The sequence below is a fragment of the Kryptolebias marmoratus genome, linkage group LG20 (genome assembly GCF_001649575.2).
Source record: "Kryptolebias marmoratus isolate JLee-2015 linkage group LG20, ASM164957v2, whole genome shotgun sequence".
Taxonomy (NCBI): domain Eukaryota; kingdom Metazoa; phylum Chordata; class Actinopteri; order Cyprinodontiformes; family Rivulidae; genus Kryptolebias; species Kryptolebias marmoratus.
Window position 1 is genome coordinate 9,444,316 of NC_051449.1, and position 22,998 is coordinate 9,467,313.

The 22,998-nt window shown below is 37.9% G+C and overlaps 1 protein-coding gene across 5 annotated transcripts in view; it reads left to right on the top strand.

Annotated features, from left to right (window-relative positions):
* cacna1eb (calcium channel, voltage-dependent, R type, alpha 1E subunit b) overlaps positions 1-22,998 on the top strand; it is a 55,616-nt gene that overhangs the window by 4,408 nt on the left and 28,210 nt on the right. For 4 of the 5 annotated variants that reach the window (XM_025007979.2, XM_037982097.1, XM_037982098.1 and 1 more), the window contains exons 2-9: positions 1,566-1,829; positions 7,662-7,767; positions 8,258-8,397; positions 17,681-17,784; positions 18,564-18,722; positions 20,501-20,691; positions 20,779-20,882; positions 20,981-21,096. In XM_025007979.2, the coding sequence (XP_024863747.1) occupies positions 1,566-1,829; positions 7,662-7,767; positions 8,258-8,397; positions 17,681-17,784; positions 18,564-18,722; positions 20,501-20,691; positions 20,779-20,882; positions 20,981-21,096 (1,184 nt within the window). Of the gene's footprint in view, positions 1-205; positions 954-1,565; positions 1,830-7,661; positions 7,768-8,257; positions 8,398-17,680; positions 17,785-18,563; positions 18,723-20,500; positions 20,692-20,778; positions 20,883-20,980; positions 21,097-22,998 lie in introns of those variants that run through there. The other variant, XM_037982099.1, reaches the window with a different exon arrangement.

Below are 22,998 nucleotides of genomic sequence, written 5' to 3' on the forward strand. Positions count from 1 at the left end.
TCCCCCTGATCTGGACTTGTTTGCCAAGTGCGATTTTGTCACTTTCTCTTTCGCCTTGTTTTCACAGTCCCTCCCTGGTTACCTGTCTGCACGCAGCGAAACATACCTGCACAGCAGAATCTGTCAGTCAGCAGCCCAACCTGTAGCATTATGGAGGACGGGGGGGGGGGGGGGGTTAAGGCATAGGGGGTCGATTGATTTTAATTGCAACAAGCTGCAGCCTCAGGCTCAAAAGAAGCCCTCGGTTGGATAATCTCATGTTTATGGGAGCTGAAGTGGTCATCTTGAGGGAAACATTGGGGAGGGGAGGGGAGCAGCAGATGGAGTGAGAGCGCCCAGTTGCCTAATGAGGTCTCACTTTGTGGCAGCGAGTGGGAAAAAGAGACCCCGCTTTCTTCTGCCTTGCCTCCGAAAAGGGAGCAGCCCATACGATCTATTTCATGTTCTATTTTTACCCCCTGACTTTTATTCCAATATTAGCACTATGACCCAGTTTTTAAAAGGTTTTAATAGCCCGAGTCTGCCTCTGATAATAAAAACATAGAATGAACAAAATGTTTAAAGGTTTAAATGATAGATCCTCTTCGCTTGTTTTCTTTCCCCCACAGGTTTGTTACCGTTTCATGTGCATTATCTAGTATTTGGTTTTATTTGGATTTCACACATCTCTCTTTTCCCACAGCACCCACAAGCATCTTTACATAATTGTTTTTTCCTTTTTTTCTTTTTTTTTTGAAGCACATACCCACACAGCCTGCTGTATATAGTCGCCTTTTTTCGGGGATGTGTTTTTTTGTTCATCCTCAACAAACTCTAATTGCCATGGTAACAAAATGCACGTCCCTCCTCTTTAGCAGCTTTCATTCAGATGAATTTTGAAATGTCCACGAAATAGCGTTGTGGGAGGGGACTTGGACGGTGCGCTCGGCACTTGGCTGATGATTTTCATGCAGGTGAAAAGATTTTTTTTCCTGTCTTTTAAAGCATGTTTTTAAAACGGAGAGCTTAGTTTAGATGCGTTTAACGGACTGTATTTCACACTGTGCGTTTGATAAGTTTGCCAGAGAAGACGCGTAAAGTTTTGGAAGGTTTCCCTCGGAGCTCTCCATCTGATGAGCGCACGCTGGGTTCTGATCAGCTCTGTTTGTCAGATCACAGCGGGCTTGGATGTTGGTAGAGAATTACAAGGAGCAAACTGTGGATTTTTCTTTTGTTTTTCGTTTCCACCCGCTTCTGAACTGTCCGAGTTTAGAGAGGCGCGCACGTTAAAAGTTATTCAGTTGTGCTCGCGACGCACCGTTAAACAGTTTTGTTTGCAGCCTTCACCTATTATCAGCAGCATGGGAGATTTTCCTGACACATAGCGAATCAAATGATATAATTCTTTCTTCTTTTTCTTCTTCTTCTGTGGATATGAAGTGAGGCGATTTTTGCAACTTTTGGAGGAATTTTAGCGCACGAAAAGCTAACATATTGGACTGAAGGACGCTGTCTTTTCGTTTGCTTGAAGTCCTTTTTTTATTGTAAAACTACTCTAAGTGAGTCGTCTCCTTGTCTCTTTGTAGAATGGCCCGGTTTGGAGACGAGTGCGCTCCCACCACGGTGGACTCCGGGGACGGGGACGTGGAGCGCGGTGGAGACGGACAGGATGCGGCTTCGGCCGGGCTCACGGCTTCCATGAAGCAAGCCAAGGCGCAGCGGGCCCGGACCATGGCTCTGTACAACCCGGTCCCCCACAGGCAGAACTGCCTCACCGTCAACAGGTCGCTCTTCATCTTTGCAGAGGACAACATCATTAGGAAATACGCCAAACGAATCATTGAGTGGCCATATCCTTACGGTAAAAGTGTTGGTTTTAAGGAGGAAATGTCATTAGTTAGTTCAGCACCATGAATAGCGACAAGAGGCAACTTCTCTTTAGTCTTGTCAGTGGGTTTTTAATATATTTGTTGTTGTTTTTAAATCATTAATGAACTTTGCTCCACACCTCCCCATCCACCCTGACCTCTTCATACACACTAAAAACTGCTGGGTTATTTTGATAACTCAGTTGCTGGCTCAAAGCTGTTGGGTCAAAAGTTGGGTTTGTTTGGCCAAATATTGGGTCAAAAAGTTTGACCCAGGGGTTTGGTTGTAGATGAGCTGTGATGTTCTTCACAGCCCGCCATTTTAAACCAGAAACTGACTAAACTGGACCTGACTGGACCATTGCTTTAATAAGTAAAGGTAAGGTGGTAAAAACAAGAAGATGTTTGGACTAGTTGTTAATAGCTTTAGTTTGCACTAGACGGTGAATTTGGGATCCTAAAAAGGCATTGATTTGTGCTAGTTCGCTGATACCAATATAAGTTAGCGCAAGCTACCTGGCACCAATCCAAGTTGTAATTAACTAATAAAGCAGATTTTTGATTGTTCTTTTACAAACTCAGCTTTTTTAGTGGCTCTAATGCAACAAATTGGTATCTGAACCCAAGTTTTGGGGAGAAAACTAAACCCAATATGCCGGACTGAACTGATAACCCAACCCGATCGAATTAAAACTACCCAGGGCTGGCTTGGCCCAAATTTGACCCAGTGCTGGGTTACAAATTGGGTTGCGTTTAACCCAGCAGTTTTCAGTGTGTAACTTGTAACTTTTTTATTCATCCTGGTTTCTGGCAGAAGGCAGCGGAGAGTAAGCATGTGGTGATCATTAGAAGCAGTTCTGCTCACTGTGGGGGAGGCATGTGGGCACATCTCTGCTGCCTTCGTGCTCATTGGAATATGAACCTGGCCATGAGTAGGTGTCAGTTCAAATTCACCAGCCATCTTTCTCTGGTTCCTGGCTGTAGTGCTGGCAAAGACTTACTCTCTCAAGAACTTAACAAAACTTATCATAGTAGCTATTTTGTCCGGTAACATCAGCGTCCATAATTTTGTAGCTATACGACTAGACATAAGACGCTGTTTATTCTCTGTATTATTGCTCAGTTTTGTGCTTATTTAAATGTTTTGGATACCATCGTCAGTTCTGCCATATCTCCCACTTCTCGTTCTGCCTTTACACCCCCTCAAATGCACCGTGCCAGTCTCCCACTGTTACCTAACCACATGCTCTCTGCGAGTGTGTGGGAGTGGGACTAGTGGTCAACACTAGCTGGCCACTGGCGGCGCAGTGATGTGACTGTGGGTATCACAGAGGCTGAGGTATGTGGGAAGAGAGCTGGCCCGGATCGTAATGCGGTGGATCAGGGCTGTGAAAACAGCACGTGTCAGAGTGTTGACTGCAGCGAGACCCGTGGTGTTCAAATTCTGAGACTGTAGGTGCAAAAACTAATTCTTGTGATTTTTTTTTTTTACAAACTACTAGCACTGGTTGTTGCACACTTCTAGTAAAGCATGGAAATTTGTGTTTAAAAGTAGATTTATTGGTCAAAGTGAGCCAGAGATTCATCATATGCTCAAACATTGGTTCCATCATTCCAGCCTTCTTGAATTTCAATCCACCAAATTATTTTAGACATGAATTAATTGCTTAATTCATCCCAAATATGCATTATTCTTTTTTTTAAACTTTTATTTACATCACAACATAAAGATTCTCCAAAGCAAGCTTCATATTCTATTTACTAGAGCCTATTTAAATTTTGACAGTAATTTATTTGGTCAGTTGATTATGTTTGGGTTTTGGGCAGTTGTTGTATGAAACAAGTTGTCTGAGATGTCGGACTTTAGACGGTATCGACTGAGGACTTTTCTGCTCTCACTGTGTCAACATTGTACCGTGTATAAGGCAGATCAATGAATGCTGAAAGTAAGTCGCAATCCTGCAGTGATTTAGTATTTACCCAGTCAGTGTTCAATCAATGAGTAAAAACTATTTTTTAAAAAGGGGTCTAAAACCTCAGACAATCAGAAACAGTGAGTTGATGTGAATTAATAATACAAATATGTGGCAGTGACTAAATAATGGATTGGAAAAATATATTTAAAGGAATTTAACTTGAGCTTGACATAAGTTAAGTTGACTTCATTGCATTTTTCACAGATAAAACCACAGTGTTTCACAAAAAAAAATCAAACACAGTCAGGGTTAATGATTTGTTTTTAAATAAATAGACAAATGAATGTATAAGGTACATGAATAATAGGCATAATGTGTGAGCTGACACTAGGAAATATCAGTTGGGGTTGCACGCATGAACCTTGTTGTATAGTGTGAGGATGTGATTTGGAGAATGTAAATATAAAGACAACTATACATTTAATAGTAAAAACAATACAGCTGCTGAGGCAGATAGTTCACAAGGAACAGGAAGCATAACTAGAACGACCTAAGAAAGTAGAACACAGGGACCCATCAGTGCTGCTAAATGATGAGTAAGCAGTTTTTCTGACAACAGTGAAGGCGAAAACAAGGAGTGCATTTATGCTGGGAGGGGTGATTACTGAGTGAGTGCAGCTGGGGCTGATGAGCAGATGATGGGCAGGTGTGAAGGGAGCTGGAGCCAGGATGGGCACTGACACAGGGATCAAACCAATTAAACAGAAATATACTGAGCAAATGAAAATATTTTACACAACAACAAAAAGTGACTGAGAAACACAACAAATCTACTTAAACACCAACACAAACAGAGAGCCCACAGGATCAAGACAACTATATGGCCTTCTGTAATAAAACAGTCCTGTTGTTGTAATTTAATACATTAGACTTGGGCAGCATATTTTGGGGGGGCTGATTAGATTTTTTAATATTTGTTTTTACTGGCGTTGAAGCTGACTTGTTTTCATTACAGTTAACTAAAACAATCAAACAAATATTTTTTTCTAGGATTTGTTTAGATTCTCACTATATGAGTTATTATCTCAGTGAAATGAATATGAATCCTTTTGTATAAACAAGTACTTTTAATGTGTTACGTCTGTTGATCTTATTGAATAAATAAAAACAGTTTAAACTGAATAAAACAAGACTAATGTAACTACATCAATGTAATACTGATATATTCAGTCATTTATTTTAAATTAGTTCAATCAACACTTTTTTAAAACCAACATAAATTGAAATCAGTTATAAAGATTATGTTGAAACAACTCATTTATGTTACTTTTAAACAACTTAAATGCTTAGTCCTGACAGGAATTGAAAGTGGATTCAGCAAGTTCTGTTTTAAGTGTCAGATTGTGTACAACTAACAAGAATAAATACCTGAACTCAATATGTTTATCAACGCAAACAGATTTCTGTGTGCCTTGGGAGTTTTTTCCTCTGTAAATGGGCTCAAACTTACACAGTGAAATGCTTGCTAACAGGTGAGTGTTATCAACAGTGTGGGCGAGATTTATGGAGTATTTCCCACCTAATCTATTTTCAACCACTTTCAATGGCTACATTGTGGTCAAAGTGAGTCATTTTGTGTCCCAGAGGGCCCCATTTCTGCGCTCCTCTGTGAGTCAGTGACCCCGTTTCATTCACGTCAGGAAAATTAATAACGAGGAGCCCATTCCTCACGGGAGCTCAGTTGGACTGAATGTCACAAATGTTGGGGCTGATATTGTCACACGCTGAGAATATCACTTTATATGTGTGTTCGGTGTTTAAAGAGAGTGTCTACAAATATGTGACCTGGTAAAAACAACATTTAAAAAAAAATGCTGTAATCAAGTTTTCTCGCTTATAGAAAACATTTTGAAGTTAAAAAGTATTGGAAGATGAGTGTGTTGCACCAAAACAGACAGACTGAAACAGAGATCCACAAAAAGTGTCATTTAAGAAATGATGCAAGAATCATTCAAGAGTTTACTTTTTTCCTTTTTCTATTGAACATGTTTGAGTATTATAGATGTGCTGTTATCAGATTTTAAGTGAGACAAGACCTTAAAGATACTTAGTGAGCTGAACTAAATGATGTGGATCCCATAAAGAGCTGCACTCTCATCACTACTGTAGGAGCAAACTAAATCTAATAACTATAACTCAAGAATCCAAAACATGAATCCCCCAAAACAAGAGAAATCCTAATCAGTGACAGAATCTATGAATCATTTCTTCACTTTAGCAAAACACTTTTATTTTATTAAACCAGGAAAATCCCATGGAGATCATCAATCTCTTTTTTAAGGGAGGCCTGGAGGCAGCCTAAAAATGCATGTTTTTGAACTGTGGGAGGAAACCAGAGTACCTAGAAAAAAACCTACACAGACCCCAAACCCAGTCCAGGGCTTGAACCCAGGACCTTTTTTTTTGAGAGGTAACAGAGCTAACCACTAATCCATTGTGGCACCTGGTTTAGACAAATTTGAACCAAACCTGACAAAACTCAAGAAAGACTGAAAACAAACACAGAAAACAATGAAAACTAAACAAAACCAAACTCAGAAACCATAAACTATAACAGGTTGGTGGGTTGAATCTGGTCTTTCCTCCCACTGAAGTGCTGTTGGGCTGGGCAATAACATCTGTGTGTTCTTGTTGGCGTAGATCAAACTTGATTATTGCGTAAAAGCCTTTTAAGATATAAATAAAAACAGAAAAGAATTTTATAAATTCACTTTATTCACCTAAAGTGTTGATGTATAATTTTAGTTGACTCACTTTTAGGTTAAATGAAGCTCTGAAATACATTTTGGCAAGATTACAACCTCCAGTTTTCATGTTTTTAAAAAAAATATATTTTTCATTGTAAAACAAATGAAAGAATTTGTGTGAATGAATGAAAGAAAAATGAATGAATTTGGATTTTCCAATGTATTTCAATGACCTTTCTAGCCTTTTCACATATTTCTAGTGCTGCAACTTTTATTTTCTTTAAATAAAAATGCTGAAAAAAGATACAAAATTAACTTGTGGGCCAACGGTCACCTCCTGTGTCATAAAAGTGAAGGTTGCTCGATTTGAAAACACAAGACAACAGTTGATAAAAAAAATGTTGTTTCATTCATGTAGTCAACAATGATGCATTTACACATTAATAAGTGCTTGTTGTGTGACTGTGACTCAGTATCACCTCTTTTAATTCAGACAGGCTGAACTTGTAGTCTAACAGTTTTAATTAAAACTTTATTTTCTTTTCTATCAAACAAACACACACATCATGCCATGCAGAGACACTGCAGTAAAAGCATAAATCATGTTTAGTCTGCTGTTTTGTCAGCTGGTTCGCAGTGAAAGGAACCTGAAGAGATGTTTTGCTGAAACTCTGTGCGCTCATACCATCGGGCCAAGGTGATTTCACTGCACACTCTTTCCCTCCCTAACCTGCTCTCCTTCTCTTCATGAAAAGCACTTTTAAAAGCATGTTGCCATGGATACTGCAATCTCTCTAACAGATTGCTTTCAGTACCAGAAAATATGAACTATGTCATAATTTGCCTGTCAGTTATTCATCCATCAGACTTACCTTCCTCTGTGCCACTTGTTGAAAATATTTTTGAACTTTTTTCCATAATCTATTACTGCTGTTAGTGTTTTGGGGATTCAAATCTACAGAATTAATCAAATGTTTGACATATATGTTCTTAACACATTGCAACAATAACATCACATGAAGACATTATTAGCCTTAGTGAGACTCAGTTTTTCAGCTTTGGTTGTTTTCTTTGTTTTCTACATGCAGTTTATGTGTTTTTGTGTCCTTGTGCTGTGATGAAAGAGCTTTCCTTGACCTCATGACCTTTACACCATTTGAGTACATGATCCTGGCCACCATCACTGCTAACTGTGTTGTCCTGGCCTTGGAGCAGCACCTCCCTGGAGAGGATAAGACCCCCATGGCAAAGAGACTGGTGAGAGCAAAATCCTTATTTTTCAGCAGGATTTTAACTTGTAGATGCGTGAGGGGGTGGAAAACAAATGTTAGGCAGTTTAAGGTTTTTGGCACTCTAATGTGCAGGTTTTTTTTTTTTTTTTTTTTAATTTTTTACAGAAGCAAAACAAATTAAAAACGAGCTGTCATTCAGTTTTAAAAACTCATTTTGGGCAATTTAACTTTAAAGCAAAGGTTTTAAAATCCTGCACTCAGTGTGCCTTAAAACTGGAAATCCAAACTTTAAATTCTATCATTTTCACTTACACCTGTTTTAATAAAACTAAAAGAAAACTAGAATGTTTGTTTGCTATTGACAAGAACGTTTTATCATCATTTTATTCTCACAGAAAATGCCATTTCTCTTGTTATATTACTTTTGTAGAAAGACTGCTTGGGAAATTATTTAAATTCTGTTTTAAAATGATTCGAAGCGCTTGCTGACCTTTGTACTGACATTCCTCCCACAGGAGAAGACGGAGCCGTATTTTATTGGGATATTCTGCTTCGAGTTTGGGATCAAACTTGTGGCCCTTGGGTTTGTTTTCCATAAAGGGGCGTATCTGAGGAACGGCTGGAATGTCATGGACTTCATAGTGGTCCTCAGTGGGTGAGTTACATCAGATGATTTCCTTCATCATTTTAATTTCCATTTACATGACAAATCTTTGTTTCAAACGTTGTCCTCCTGTTACCTGCTAAATTTACCAATGAAGGAAATCTTTATATGAGGAAATTTAGCTACAAGTTCTGACTTAAAGGCACTAAAAGGCAAAAGCAATGCAGCTGATAAGTGGACTAAACTGTTGGACAACCAAAAAAATACTGGAAACAACTCCACATTTCCCAAAAACTGTACAAATATGGGAGAATATGCTAAAATTAAAACCTAAATGATGAGCAAGCATTCATGTGTTGGTTTTAGTTCACATTGTGACAAGTTTATGTCTTTGTTTGAGTTGATTGTGTTAGAATTATGGTTTAAATATAAACCTGAAACGGTTTCCTTCTTCTTCTTGGAAAGTTGATAGTTGTTGATTGTACACCAGCGTACATGTGTTACAGATACCAAAAACAACAGCTGCATTCCTTCCTTGGTACCAGTAAACTAATCCCATTGGCCAAAACTCAGACTTACAGAAGCCTAAATGTATATCAACAGGGTAATTTCTTGGACGAATAAAAAGGATTAACAAATGTAAAAGAATTATTACTGACTCACTACCCTTTCAAGTCAAATTAATGCATAATAATAATAATACTTAATCATAGCCATTTTGAATCAACAGACTGAAATAATTGTTGTCCTTTTTTTGTTGTTAAATATCAAATTAAAAAAACAAAGGTGACATTCACAGTGGACCTTTCATAATGACTAGTTTTTAATTTGTAAATAATCACATTCATGCCAGTTTATTATTTAATGAGATAACCTAACAAATTAAACATGTGCTTAATAAAACTTCAGTTTGAGTATATATTAATGTAAAAAAAATCAGGCCATACATACAGCTTAGCATTGAGTAAACTTTTATATAATGTAAAGTTCAATTTTTAAAAATTGGTCACAAAATTGTTTTAAATTCTTTCCAAAACCAGCAGGACTTCATATAAATCACTTCACCAAATTCCGATAACAAGAGCTTAACACATCCAACAATAGTTAGTAGGAAGCTTCCTTGCTTATTTGGGGTTTTATTAAAAATAAAAATGTCTTTGAAGAAAATCTCATCTTCTTTATCTTAAATTTTCAGTGTCAAAGTCAGAAAAGCTGTATTTGGAGTCAAACTTAAAGATCAGATTGGGTTTGTGTGTGTGTACGTGTGTGTGTGTGGGTGTGTGTGTGCCTGTGTTTGGAAGTATGTCAAACTTCACAATGAATTACAAACTTTACTGAAGTATGAGACTGGGAACGGTTTTAAATTAATACCCAGCTACTGATTCTCCAATTAATTTTGACAAAACTCATTTTTAGTTTACCAGACTGCAGCCGGTGAAGCAAAAGATTAATTTCAGACACCGATTGTCAACTTGCATTGGTGCGTTCATGCATGTGCTGCTGCTTGTGTTAACGTTTATCAATATTTTTCATATGTGTGCATGCACGGCAGCTGAACAGCCTCGAATCCAGACATGCTGTGTTCCCGATAATCCTTATGAATTGTTGACCTTAAGCGCATGCATTCTTGTAGATGTGCTCGTTTTTCTCGCAAACTGCATACATGCACATGACAACATGACATATGCACACAGAAAGACTAGTGTTTGCATGGCACAGCGAGGCTCTGGAGTCTGTGATAGGTGGGTGGATAAGTGGATTGGCTGTTGTGTCTAAAACCTTCTCCGGTTCGCCCCCAGGACCTCTGTGAATTAAACGGGAATGCATCAGTTTTTGCAAAAGCGTAGAAAGAGCAGATGGATGGAGAAGAAAGGACAAGAAAAGAGGAAAAATAAACAGAAGACAAACATGATGAGAGTGTTAATTTGTTCCCTGTAGGACTGGCTTTAGTGAATTATTGGTGCAGGAGTGATCCGTTTTTACCACTGCTATGCCGTTCATGGTGAAGCATCCAACATGCAGGGAAAATCGCTGTTGGCGTGTCAACATCTCATTTCAATCTGACTCCCACATTTTTCTTTTTCCTCTGTATTTCTCATTTCTCTGCCCTTCCATCTTCCTTTCTCTATCTCTTACATAAAAGAGACATCACGTTTGTCGAACGGCTGGCTTATTGACAGATTTGCAACAAAGTTTGCATTGTTGAAGTCTTTAGTTATTTCCATTACTCTATTCTAAATGTTTCTATTTTGTTTTCATTTAAAGGCCAGTTTTTCAAAGATTTGTCAAATATCAGACTTGGTTTTGAAAAGCTCCTTCCTCAAGAGGCTTCACCTACTTGTTGTTGTTGCTGTTAGTTGAAAACCGTTGTGCTTTGTCCTTGCATGGAAGAGCTGGAAAAGCACAAATGTTTCTTTCAAAAAACTGCACTCAAACACGCCGGGCTCTACTGTACTCCAGAACAGATTCAGAAAGAAGTAATTGAAGTCTAGTTTGAAAATAGCTTCCCATTACATTAACCAAATGGATGACCATAGATGAGGGTTTCTGAGGAATACAGCTGTTTCCTGTTACTGGTCTGTTAGGCCAACAAACAATGAGTGTTTCTGAAAATACAGATATAACATGAAGTATCACTTTAAGGCCAGTGGACTGAGTTGTGTTTCATGCAGTCTTTTGCTGGCTGAACCAATTACACTTTTGTATACCAAACTGGAAAATCTTGTATCTATTGATTAGATTTGTTTTAAAGTGTAGAAATAAGGCTACAGCCAAGAGAGTACATTCGTGTTTAAGACTACTTTCTTAAACGGAACAACTTATATAGTCTATTAAAGTAGTTAAACAAGATAGCCATTATCTTCAAATATTTAACTACCCAAGTAATCTCTCTTAATCAAGTGGTATATTTCCAATTTATGTACTTGTACTCGAGTTGCGCTTGAGTTGTTCTGCTGACAAATATTTTCTTTACTTTCCTACCAATCCTCCCATGAGCTCACCGTGTTTATCTGAGTGACCTGATTTATAACTTTGATGCTGGATGCTAAACCAAATGACATAATCATACAAAACACAGCAATATAACTCTGACCCCATACAGTTATATTCACAAGTATTATCAGTCAGTTACAGTAGTTGTTTCATTTGGTACTTTAATGAAACTCTTTGACAAGTCATCACTTTTGAGGCAATGTTTGGTTTACCCCTCTCACTTTTAAAAAGTTCAAATATCAAACTGAACAGCAAGTCACGGGTCAAAGATTGAGCCCAGTCATACAGCTGCTCAAACTCAGCATTACTGATCAGATTTGACCAATTGTTGCATCTTTATTTGTCTCAATAAGCGATGTTACTGTGGATTGGTCAGTTCTTAACTTCTGGAGGGGCTTATCCTGAGCTATTCTGAACAAAGAGGTATTTTTTGTGATCTCTATAGACTCAAAAGTTAAAGTTAAGTTCCTGGCTTCCAGCTGATATCATGCCAGGTACAGTATGAAAGGCACAAAGTCGTCAGCGTACTTTCTGCAGCTCACAGATCTTCCTTGTTAGAGTTCCGGTTGTGGCTGGAATTGGAAACAGACGACCTGATTTCCTGCCACCTATCTGACGCTTTCTTTTTTTTTTTTTTTTGCTAGCACATATGCTGCTTCCCCTCACTCACTCAATGCCTCAAACATACACACCCACTCAAACACACACACTCTGACTCTAGTGACCCAGTACAAGTAAGTCAGACTTAAAAGAAAGCACACATGTGTCGTAGAGGCCGGCTGGGAATCAAATTGAGGCCACTGGGCCAGCGCTGGCGGCATTCATTCCATTTCATATTAATGAATTGCTAGAAGCAAATCAACTGGGACAAAGCGCTCAATTAAAACCCCTAATCTGACTGAGGAGTGTGTAGCAAACATGACCTCAGCTGTAACAATTTACCCAAAAATCCAATTTATATCAGTGGGATTGCTAAAATGGTCGATTATATCCCGCGGCAAACCGGCTGGTACAGGTGGACTTGATGCTTTGATTAGCAGCGAAATGGCTCCCTAATGACTTGTGTGCGTTTGTGTGTGAATGTGCCGGTACCCTGAGGTTGCAGAAAGAGGCTGTTGCCAATGAACTCGCTGCCCTCCTGTTGGTAGATTATTTTTGATCACTCCCTCATCAAACGTAATGATATTGAACCCAGATGTGCACGCACACAAGATCCCCTGTGAATCCGTGCGTGTGCGTGCGTGTTGACCTAACAGGTTTTCTTGCTGTCCTTGTTGTAGATTGTGACACTTGGCTAAAATTGTTGCTCTTCAGACAGGATGAATAATAAAACTGGGTGGGAGTTGGGAGTGATTCATTGGCCATCTGGCACAAAGAGCGACACACGGGTGTGAGAAAAGTCATACATGCATGACTGAATTAACCAATTACAGGATTCAAATTTACTGTTCTCAGCTTACCGTCCCTGCTTTGTACATCCACACCAGGTTTGTTTATTACAGGCAACTTGGGGCTTTTAAAAGTCATCTACAAACTAATAGAAGTCAGCTTTTAGCTTGTCCTAGCAGGACTTAATTGCAGTTTATCTACCTGTGTATTCTGCCCTTTTCTTTTTTTAATATAGACAGCTAACAATAAGTTAACAGTAAAATTAACAGAGCTTCTGTACTTACTTTAATCACATTATGAAGACATACTGACTGAAAGGCACCAGCTGTTCTGATTAAAAAATACAAATCTCTTCTTTCAGTTTTGCTTTTGTAGCTAATCTTTTCCATCAGCAACAATTTACACAAAGTTCAAATAAAGTACAGCACACACAGTGCTTGTTTAAAAGTAATGATGTATAAAAGTAATGATACTCTCAGTGGTAATCAGTTCAAAACAAACAGCATACAAGGGACTATTTGACACCAAATATTAGCAAGTTCAACCTTAGATGTGTTGTAAAGACATGAACTGTTTGTAGTGGAAAAGTAGACACATGCAAATTAATTATGTTATGTTGTACATGCAACAATGGGTTATTTAATATTCCTGAACAATTTAACACTGTTAACCTATTAATACAAAACTAACTTTTCTTTTTTTTTTTTTTTTTTACCATATTACAATTTAGGGCATTCACACTAAACTATCTGTGAAATGGTATTCAGAAAACATCAATTTGTGTTATCAATTTTGATTGAAATTGGCTAAAACTTGTTAAAAATTGATCTAAAACAACTTTTACTTTGACAAAAATCAGCAGTTTATTTATTGCACTTTTCTCAATAAAGATACGCCTTTCAATTTGAATATAATTGGTGCTGTAAGTGTTTATTTAGGAGCGTCTGTCCATGGCTATCATCAAAACTTGATCAGTATAAAGATGCCGACTGATTGCTGCAAATATCTGGCCTGACCAGACAGGATAAGTCTAGGTAATGATCTTTGCAAGTCTTGCATGACTTCCCCTGCTTTGCAATAAAAAAAAAGACAACGCTGGTTACAAAATTATTGCAAAAAATTGTCAGACCAACAAAAGCCGCGTTCACACGCTTATTCCTCGCGCACACGTGAGCATGAAGCCTCCGTGTGAAATACATACACAGAGAGTGATGCACAGGGAGAGGCACAGGAGGCAGGAGCTGATGCATAATGTCTGCTGTTGAAATTTTGGTGTTTTGTTTACTGCATTTAGCAGCTGACAGATGAGGCTTCTGTTTATGCATGATGATGATGATGATGATGAAGATGATGACTGTTCTCATGTTGACAACTTGTATTTTGACATATTTGCAATATTGATGAACTAGAAAACAACACGCAAGGTTGAAAGAGTTGAAAGTGACAACTATTATCACTCATTCACACTGAATAAACTGGAAATTTAACTTCTGCTTTCCCACCTAGACTCAGTTTTAATGAATATCTCTTTTTAGATGATCACAGTTCAACAACAGAATAGCATTGTTGCTGTTAAAGGATGGGTTGTTTTTTTTTTGTCAGACTTGTTTTACAGCCATTAATAAGCCAATGCATTGTGTTAATGGGAATTCAGCTGTGCATCACCAGCTGCACAGCCGTGCTGAGATGGCGAGTAGGTTGATGCTGCTGATTGCTGTAGTTTTTGGTGGTGTTCTTCGTGTAGGTGGAGGTGTGTGGGTGAGGCTGCATTCTGTGTATGTAATGAAATCAATCTCTCCAGAGCCAGTTTGGTACGATTCTGGGCTTTCAGTGAGAGCCGTTAAAGAAAAGCTAAGCCTCTATCTGTGACAATGAACAGAGTTGAATTTTTTGAGTGACCTATTGCATATCTATACACCAGTTTTAAGTCTTTTTATTTACAGATATTTTTCCAAAACTGGTGATATGTTTACTGTCAGATTTTACCGTTTTTTTTCTCTGTCAAGAGTGGATATTTATAGAACTTGTGAACCCTTTTTATTGTGAAGAAAAAAAAACAAAACAACACCCTACAATTTTATTTTTTCACGGAAACTAGGCTACGTATGCAAAGCAAAATATGTTGAGCTGCATCGGCGCTAATTCTGAATTTTGTTTCTGTGAATTTTGTTTCTGTAGGAAAAAAAAAAAACTATGTGTGCAAGGACGATTTGTGAGTCACAAACAGACAGAATATTTGCTTTAATTTTGAGCGAGCCTCCTTTGAATTGTTTCGTGCTCAAAGTGAAGCCTTGAAAGAGCTGCTGCTTTTTTGTTTTGTGTGTTTGGTCTGAAGGCCACTTCCACAGACTCCCACTTCCCGAGCTTCCTCTTAGTCTCAGTATCTCTCGCTGTGTCATCTCTGTCTGACACACGCTCACTCGTTACATGTAAGTGCTCGCAAAAAAAAAAAAAAACGATTAACTGAGAAAGGAGCAATATATAAACACTTGATGTATGTTTATAAGGCCTTTTGTCTTGTTAGTTCAGGTTCATTTGACATTTCACCACAGCTTACTGAGTGTTTTGTAACAACAACAGTAGTTTTGGCTTGTTCATGTCTACAGAAAGTCTTCTGATGCTAATATAGAAACCAGCTAGGACTTTTTTGTCCATTTGTTGATGTCCGGCATGTGAGGACTGAGTTTTAATGCTGAAGGGCTGCAGCTCTTTAGCACGTGGTAATATTTAGTGTCCTATCATGTGTTAAATCAACGCAGTGAACAAAATGCATTTGAGGACTATTGTCCATCATCTTTGCAAGTATTTTATCATTTTTGAGTGGACTCGACATTCTGTCAAGGTAATAGGCAAAAAAGTTAGGATACTTTAGAATCTGCTTTAGATTGAATAATAAACTCTCACAAAACCAGATAAATGGTCCACACTAGTGCCTTTTATTTACAATGTTTCTCATTTACCCACACATCCAGTGCGTTCAGTGAAATGTTTTACACCTGATATACAGCATTTGTAGCATATTGAGGGCACTGTATTCTACAATTTGAGTGGGATCTGCAGCTTACATTAATATTAGAAATTTCTGCAACAGTAACAAGTCCCGTCAAAGGACATTAATGTTGGAAAAGGCAGAGGTTTTCCCAACAAACCCCTGTGAATCATGGTACGATTTTATCGCCCATTCAACAGATTTTAGCTTAAAATGACAACGAGGTAGTGACTGTCTTGCTGATTTTGGAGTTAACAAAAAGACAAGCAGCAACAACAACTCATATGGTTAACTACTGTCCGATTTGCTGGGATTTTGCTCTCTAGTCTTGATTGCTTACCTTTCAGATTCGGGGTGACCGGTGTGATTTTAGCTGCATGAATGATCATTTGTGTACTTAAGTGTACTCAAGCATGTAGACCAAAGTGGAAAATAATTTAAACAATTTTTTCCCATTCTCACTTTTTGTTGACGCTTAATGAGATTTTTTTTTGTCTCAGTTGTGGACAAAAAGGTGATGTCTTTGAAGAAGCTTGTTCCACTTTAATCAAAGCGACCCTGAAATGTGTTCCAGTTTGACGATTGATTGTTAACAGCAGCAGTCAGCCCGCACAGCGCTCGGAACCCGCTGTGAACTTTTAGAAAAGGTTCTGAACATTTCTGAGAGCAGTTTCAGGTTTCTCCGCATTGGTGAACATGGCCTCACTCATTCACTCGCTCGCCTGGCCTCTCTCCCTCCCACTGCTTTCAGGAGAGAGTCTGCGTGGGTTTACACTTGAGTTTCTGCCATGTGCTTTCTACTCCCTGCTCACACACACACACACACACATATATATATATATATATATATATATATATATATATATATATATATATATATATATATATAACACTGTCCAAAGATTTTTTAAACTTGTATGTTTGCATTTGTATGTGTACGATTAAAAGAAAAACAAATCTGCACAGTCTTGGAAGGATAGGTTACCTTTTTTTCAGCTGCAGCTTTAACGTTTAAACTATTATTTTTATGGCTCAATTACAGTATAAGTTATTCAATTATGCCTCCACTGTGATTTGTTTTATAATTGAAGATAGCAACAAATTTCCATCTTCTTAAAATAAATAAATAAATAAATAAGGTCCAGCTGTGGCTTCTGTTGTAGGATGCAGCTTGCCGGTTGCTCCCATTGCTGTTTTTCAGTGTTTTCGTGTGTAGGTGGAGGAACATCAATGTGTGTGTGGGTAGATGTGAGTAGAGATGCCTGCCAGGTGTGTGTGGCTGTGCATGCTTTGTCTCTCAGCATGCGAGTCTGGTACATTAAATGAATATACTGTACCACTTACCGGCTGTACAGTTGTCTGCATGTCATAAAATCGGTTTATTATTCACCTTCTTTTTGCTTCCTTTCACACAAGCCCCTCGTTTCCAAAGCTGCCCTGCAGTAACATTTCTTTCCTATTTTTCAATTCAATTTTTCCGACACCACAAAAAAAAAAAATCATAAATCTCAAGAAAGCTTTGTACCAGATTCTGTTGCACATGGATCTGTTTTAATATATTCTTGTTGTATATTTTGTACTTTTTTACCCAAATAATTTTATTTTTTCATAATTCATCAGCATTCCTTGAAGGAATGCCAGAGTTTTGAATGAAGGTCTCACACCATCTATTAGCACTCAGAGTTTGTGTTGGGGAGGACTCTCAAATACCACCACACTCAGTTTTAGCTCAATATCTGTAAATTGATTGAGGCATGGCCAGTTATAGATGTTCTTCCAGTGATTAGTCCAGTTTCATTGATATCCGTTCACTGGACGGAGACAGACACTTACACTGTCGCCCGCCTTTAATGGCAGCAGGTGTTAAATTTTGTACCAGTATATTAATCGGCTGTATTCTAGCATTCATGCCAATATGTTGTATTTTATTTAATGCACATAAATAGTGTGTGTTTATTACAGGATCCTGGCCACTGCTGGTTCCCACATGAACATCCCTGTCGACCTTCGGACCCTGAGGGCTGTGCGAGTTCTGAGACCTCTTAAACTCGTCTCCGGGATTCCCAGTGAGTAATTTACTTACATCTAACCACCAGCTGTTGTCTCAGAAAGTGCACCTTAGTAAAAAAAAAACAAAAAAAAAACAGATCTGCATGGTAGAAATTCCTTCTTGAAACATTTTCTGCACAAAACAAACCACCGGGGTCTTCTCTTGGAGTTATTTTAACACATTTAATTTAAACTGAAGCACGTCAGACAGTAACGTTTGTGACGTAAATGTCTCAGTAACATCCCTTCATTGAAAACTGGATATTTATTCCTTCATTGGTGATTTTCTTCAAGAAGAACTATGACTATGATGTTCCCTGTATATTTAGATTGTCTAGAACAGTCAGCTCTCAGATGATTACTGTCTTACAGGGAGAATAACTTCTCCAAGGCAGGAATGAAGAACTACAAGTTCTTTAAATACTGTACAGTTCTCGTGGCAAATAGAGTTCACTTCTTCAAATAGCTAAAGAAAAGTTCAACACCTCTTTTTACATCTTTACTGTGTGATTAAAACATATAAGAAGTATTTACAGCTTATTACTACAATTCTAGGACTGCATTTTGCTTTTCTTGATGCTAGTCTGCTTATAGCAGAGTTAGAGGCTTCTGAATAATCTATCAAAGAATGTAAAAAATAAAGTGCAATTCATGTAAGACTATGCTTTTCATGTCATAGCCAATAAAAAAGTCAGAGATAATAATGTAATAAAAGAAATCTGTATTTTTACTGTTACTTTATGCTCATATTTTGTTATTTTCAAAGATTTCCCTCCTTATTTACTTCTCTTTTCAGGCCTGCAGATTGTGCTGAAGTCCATCATGAAGGCTATGATCCCGCTGCTCCAGATTGGCCTTCTCTTGTTCTTCGCCATCCTCATGTTCGCAATCATCGGTCTGGAGTTCTACAGCGGGAAGCTTCACCACACCTGCCAGCCGTCGGACTACATTCTCGGTAAGAGCTGTCCGGGTTTTTCTTCATACCTGTATCTGCAATCTGTCTGAGTCTATTAGGGCAATTTAAAGAAAGTCTTTTTGCAATCAGTTGAAAGAATGCATGTGTCGGGCACCTCCTTCAAACTCCCAGTGTTTGTTTTTGGATTGTTTATGACTGACTGTGAACAATTCTCCAGCAGCTGTACTAAACATGTGGTTTACTCAATTTTCTCAAAGAGAGGGTGTGAATATCTTTGTTTGAGGACTCTGTGGATTACAGCAGCAGCGAGCTCAGAGGTATTATTAGAGTCGATGCTGGCTGATTTAGCTGCTGCTTAATTAGTCAACAACTGCTCTGTAATCACGCGCCACACCATAGTATTTACTGTCATTGGCCTTCCCTGAGATGGATTGCAACACAAACCCCTAAAAAAATCGACAGCAGGAAAAATTAAACCCATTAAACCTTTTATTTTTTATTGTTTTGTTGATTAATATTGTTCAGACATATTAGGGAAAAAAACTTTTAAAAACTTTTTTTAAGGTGGAAAACATTTTTGTTTTAAAATGGAGATGTTTATTAAATAAAAGTGGAAAATATAATAACTCTCCTTCACATGTGTGAGTTGAAAATGGGCTAACTGTTAATCTTACTTTCATGCACAGTTCCTAAACTTGGGTTTAGAGATCAGAAAAACTTGATTTTTCAGAAGATAAACATACAGCGCCTTGAAAAAGTGTTCATTCCCATTGAACTTTTCCACATTTTGTCATATTACAACTACAAACGTCAAAGCAGTCCATAAATGTGGAAGGAAATCAATATGTATTGTTTATGGTAAGGTTGCAAAAGGTGCAAATATTCAACAAGTATGAATACTTTTTCAAGGCAGTCTACTTGTAGTTTTTTACAGGACTTGGTATCATCTTTCATTTTAAACACTAATTCAGTTTTGATTCAAAACTTCTACAAAATTCAGCTCAATTCAATACTAGTTCTGTTCAATACACCAATAAGAATAGTCAAAAACTTGCTTGTCTTCACAAATCTAAAATAATGTATTTCTCTTACAAGCCCTTCATGTGTTAAACTCTGGACTGTGAAATCGAGGTAACACAAAACACTGTTAGTGGAGGAGGACAACAGAATACTTCACGTTAGCAATTGTTCATTGTGTATTTAGTTGTTATAAAACTTTGCTGGGCTTAAAACGGTCAACTCTGTCTCTCATGGCAGCAACACTACAACAGTTTAACATAAACATTGTGTCTGTCCACAGCTAGCAAAATCCACCCTCCAGTGTGTTTGAAGCTCACAGACAAACACTTTATTAATTGTTGCACAACTAAAGTGTGAAAACGACAGTTTGTGGTTTTAAACAAGCGAGTGAGCTATACAATAAGATGGATTCTTTACCAACCTCCACATTCTCATCACCAGCTTCCTGTCTAACATTACCATCTGCTGGGTCCAGCTTTACATTCAGCAGACAGATGCAGCAGAATTATTGATCTCCTCGAACCCTCCAGTGAAAATCAAACCTTTAAATCCTTCCAGCGGTGATATTTGACCCACGTGTACAGAAGCGTAGCACAATATTTGCACTTAGCTTCCATCTTCTCGTGCTTCACTTGGCTTTTGCTAGTTTTATCACGATACAGTTTGGAAAATATTCTTGGCAACTCTCAAAAGTCGGAGGGTAAAGCCAGCTGCAGTTGACTCAGATATGCAGACGTTATGAATACATTTCAACAAAACACGCACACACACACAACAGCTTCGTTTTATTTCTGTAGATAATGAGACTGTTGACTCATCGGAGCTGGCATTTGCTTGCGGAGTGAGGAAGTGTCCAGAAAAGTATGACTGCAACGACACCTGGATTGGGCCCAATGATGGCATCACTCAGTTTGACAACATCCTGTTTGCTGTTCTCACCGTCTTCCAGTGTATCACCATGGAGGGATGGACAGCTGTGCTCTATAATGTGAGCTCACACAGTCAGCTAATGAATCCCAATACTTTATTCTGAACACTGTTAACTGTTTATTAATGTATATGTTATGGATTACAGACCAATGATGCACTGGGTCCTGCGTGGAACTGGATGTACTTCATTCCCCTCATCATTATTGGTTCATTCTTTGTCTTGAATCTAGTTTTGGGAGTTCTGTCTGGGTGAGTTAGCATTTTCCTATGTGTACAAAAAAAGTTTTCTGCCTTGGTGACTGCATTATGGAGTTAGGACTGTTGTTTTCACGGCTCTCTGTCTTCAGAGAATTCGCCAAAGAGAGGGAGAGGGTGGAGAACAGGAGAGCCTTCATGAAGTTACGTCGCCAGCAGCAGGTGGAGAGAGAGCTGAACGGATACAGAGCCTGGATAGACAGGGCAGGTACTGAGCAGCTGAAAGACTTTACATGTTTTATTATAGTGAGTGAGCTGGCAAGCTCACTCTGCTGGATTCATAATGTTGAGTGAACCTGTAATCTTATGGCTGAGGAAAAGAATCAGCCCTGATGTCACCTCATAGTCTGAAAAATTGGCTGCAGATGTGAAACCGCAATAGGCTATTCCAAACTGTTTAAATCACTTTATATGAGATATCATTGAGCTGTTGTGTTAATATTTTACCTAATTAGAAACTAATACTTGCTTGCTGTTTATACAAACACAATCAGGTACATTTTTTTGAGATTTTAAGCAAGTGTTCAACATAAATCAACATTTATATTTAAAGATATTCACATTCATATTGAAGAAAGTTACATCTTCTTGTTATTCCACATAAAGCCATTCAAAAGAGCTCTAAGTGCAAGAAAAGTAGCAGCTTTTAGAAGTAAAAAATGTGACTAAATATATCATTTATTGCATTAACTTGAAAAAAAAAGATTGCATTAGTGAGCTTGGCTGGAAAAAAAGGCTAAGAAATTTGTAGACTATTAATACAAAATACAAATGACAGCATGGTCTTTTTTTGTAAATAAAGCATCCGTCAGAAGATTTATTAATAACAGGTTAATAAATTATTATCTAAGTATATCACTAAAAGATCTCCATGATTAGCCAATTTTTATTTTGTTTTTCCTCAAGAAGCCAGGTTAGAATATACAAAACATCTTAAGAACCCAAAGCAGTTTTTAAACTGCAAATTTTTAAATCAAAACAATTTGTATCAGAATAATTCATTTATCTATTTTTATGCGGATCATAGAGGTAACAGGTGCAAACCCAGACATCCTTCTCCACAGTGACACTCTTTAGCTCCTCTTGAAGGTTTTTCCAGGCCAGAGGAGAATATAAAATCCCTGAAGAAAGTTCTGGGTCTTCCTCTGACTCTACAGAAAAGTCTTATTTTAGGTGCTTGAATTCAGAATAAATGGAGCTAAAACAGAAAGAAACAGAAAAAAAACACAAAACAAAACATTGTATTCTGAACAGCACAGCGTTTAACACCGTCTGTAAAGCACATGGAGACAGTGAGATCTCATGCATGACCTTTAGTGACACAAGGTTGTTGAGGTAACCAAAAACAGAAGCAGCGAGATGAAATTTTAGGTTGAGAAATATTGTCTTTTCAGATTTCAAAGCTTCAAAGGTGATTTAATATTTAACACAGACAGAAACAATAACCAAAAATACTTTCCAAACGCGCCCTGGGGATGCTCAAATGTCAGGGAATTAAATACTTGGTTGAAATTTATCATCTGATTCTAAAATCAAGTTGCATTTTATTTGCTGAGAACAAAGCTCCGCAAAGACAGTCAAACAAATAACTTGTGCCCAACTTTTAACCAATCATTGTTACTCATGAGTCATGTGTCTCTTGAGCCCTTAAATCCAACCCAATCAAAATCAGCTTAGCGTTATGGCTATTAATGTCCTGTGGATAATAAAGCTTATATGAATGAACTGTAGCTTACGCTTAGTGACACTGATGCTGCATGCTGGCAGACTGCTGCTGGCAGTGTGCTGCTAAAAGTGACGGTACGCTAAATACAAAAATAAAGAAGTACAGATACTGTGTACTGGTGAGTACCGGCCCACTTTGAGCACTGAAGGGTTCATAGGTTATAGAAGTGTAAATAATAATCCCCTCCCCCAGACTAAAAGTAAATATTGTCAAATAAAGCCTCAGAGTCTTTCCCTCTCAGCTTCAGTTCATTTTATTTAACTTTTCTTTTCTTTGCTAAATAGCCCAAAAATTACTAATTGAGGTTAGAGTTGGTGAACAACCCCTGTCATCTTGTTAGTTAAGTCATGACAGCATTTAACCTCCGTTTAGCCACAAGTTGTG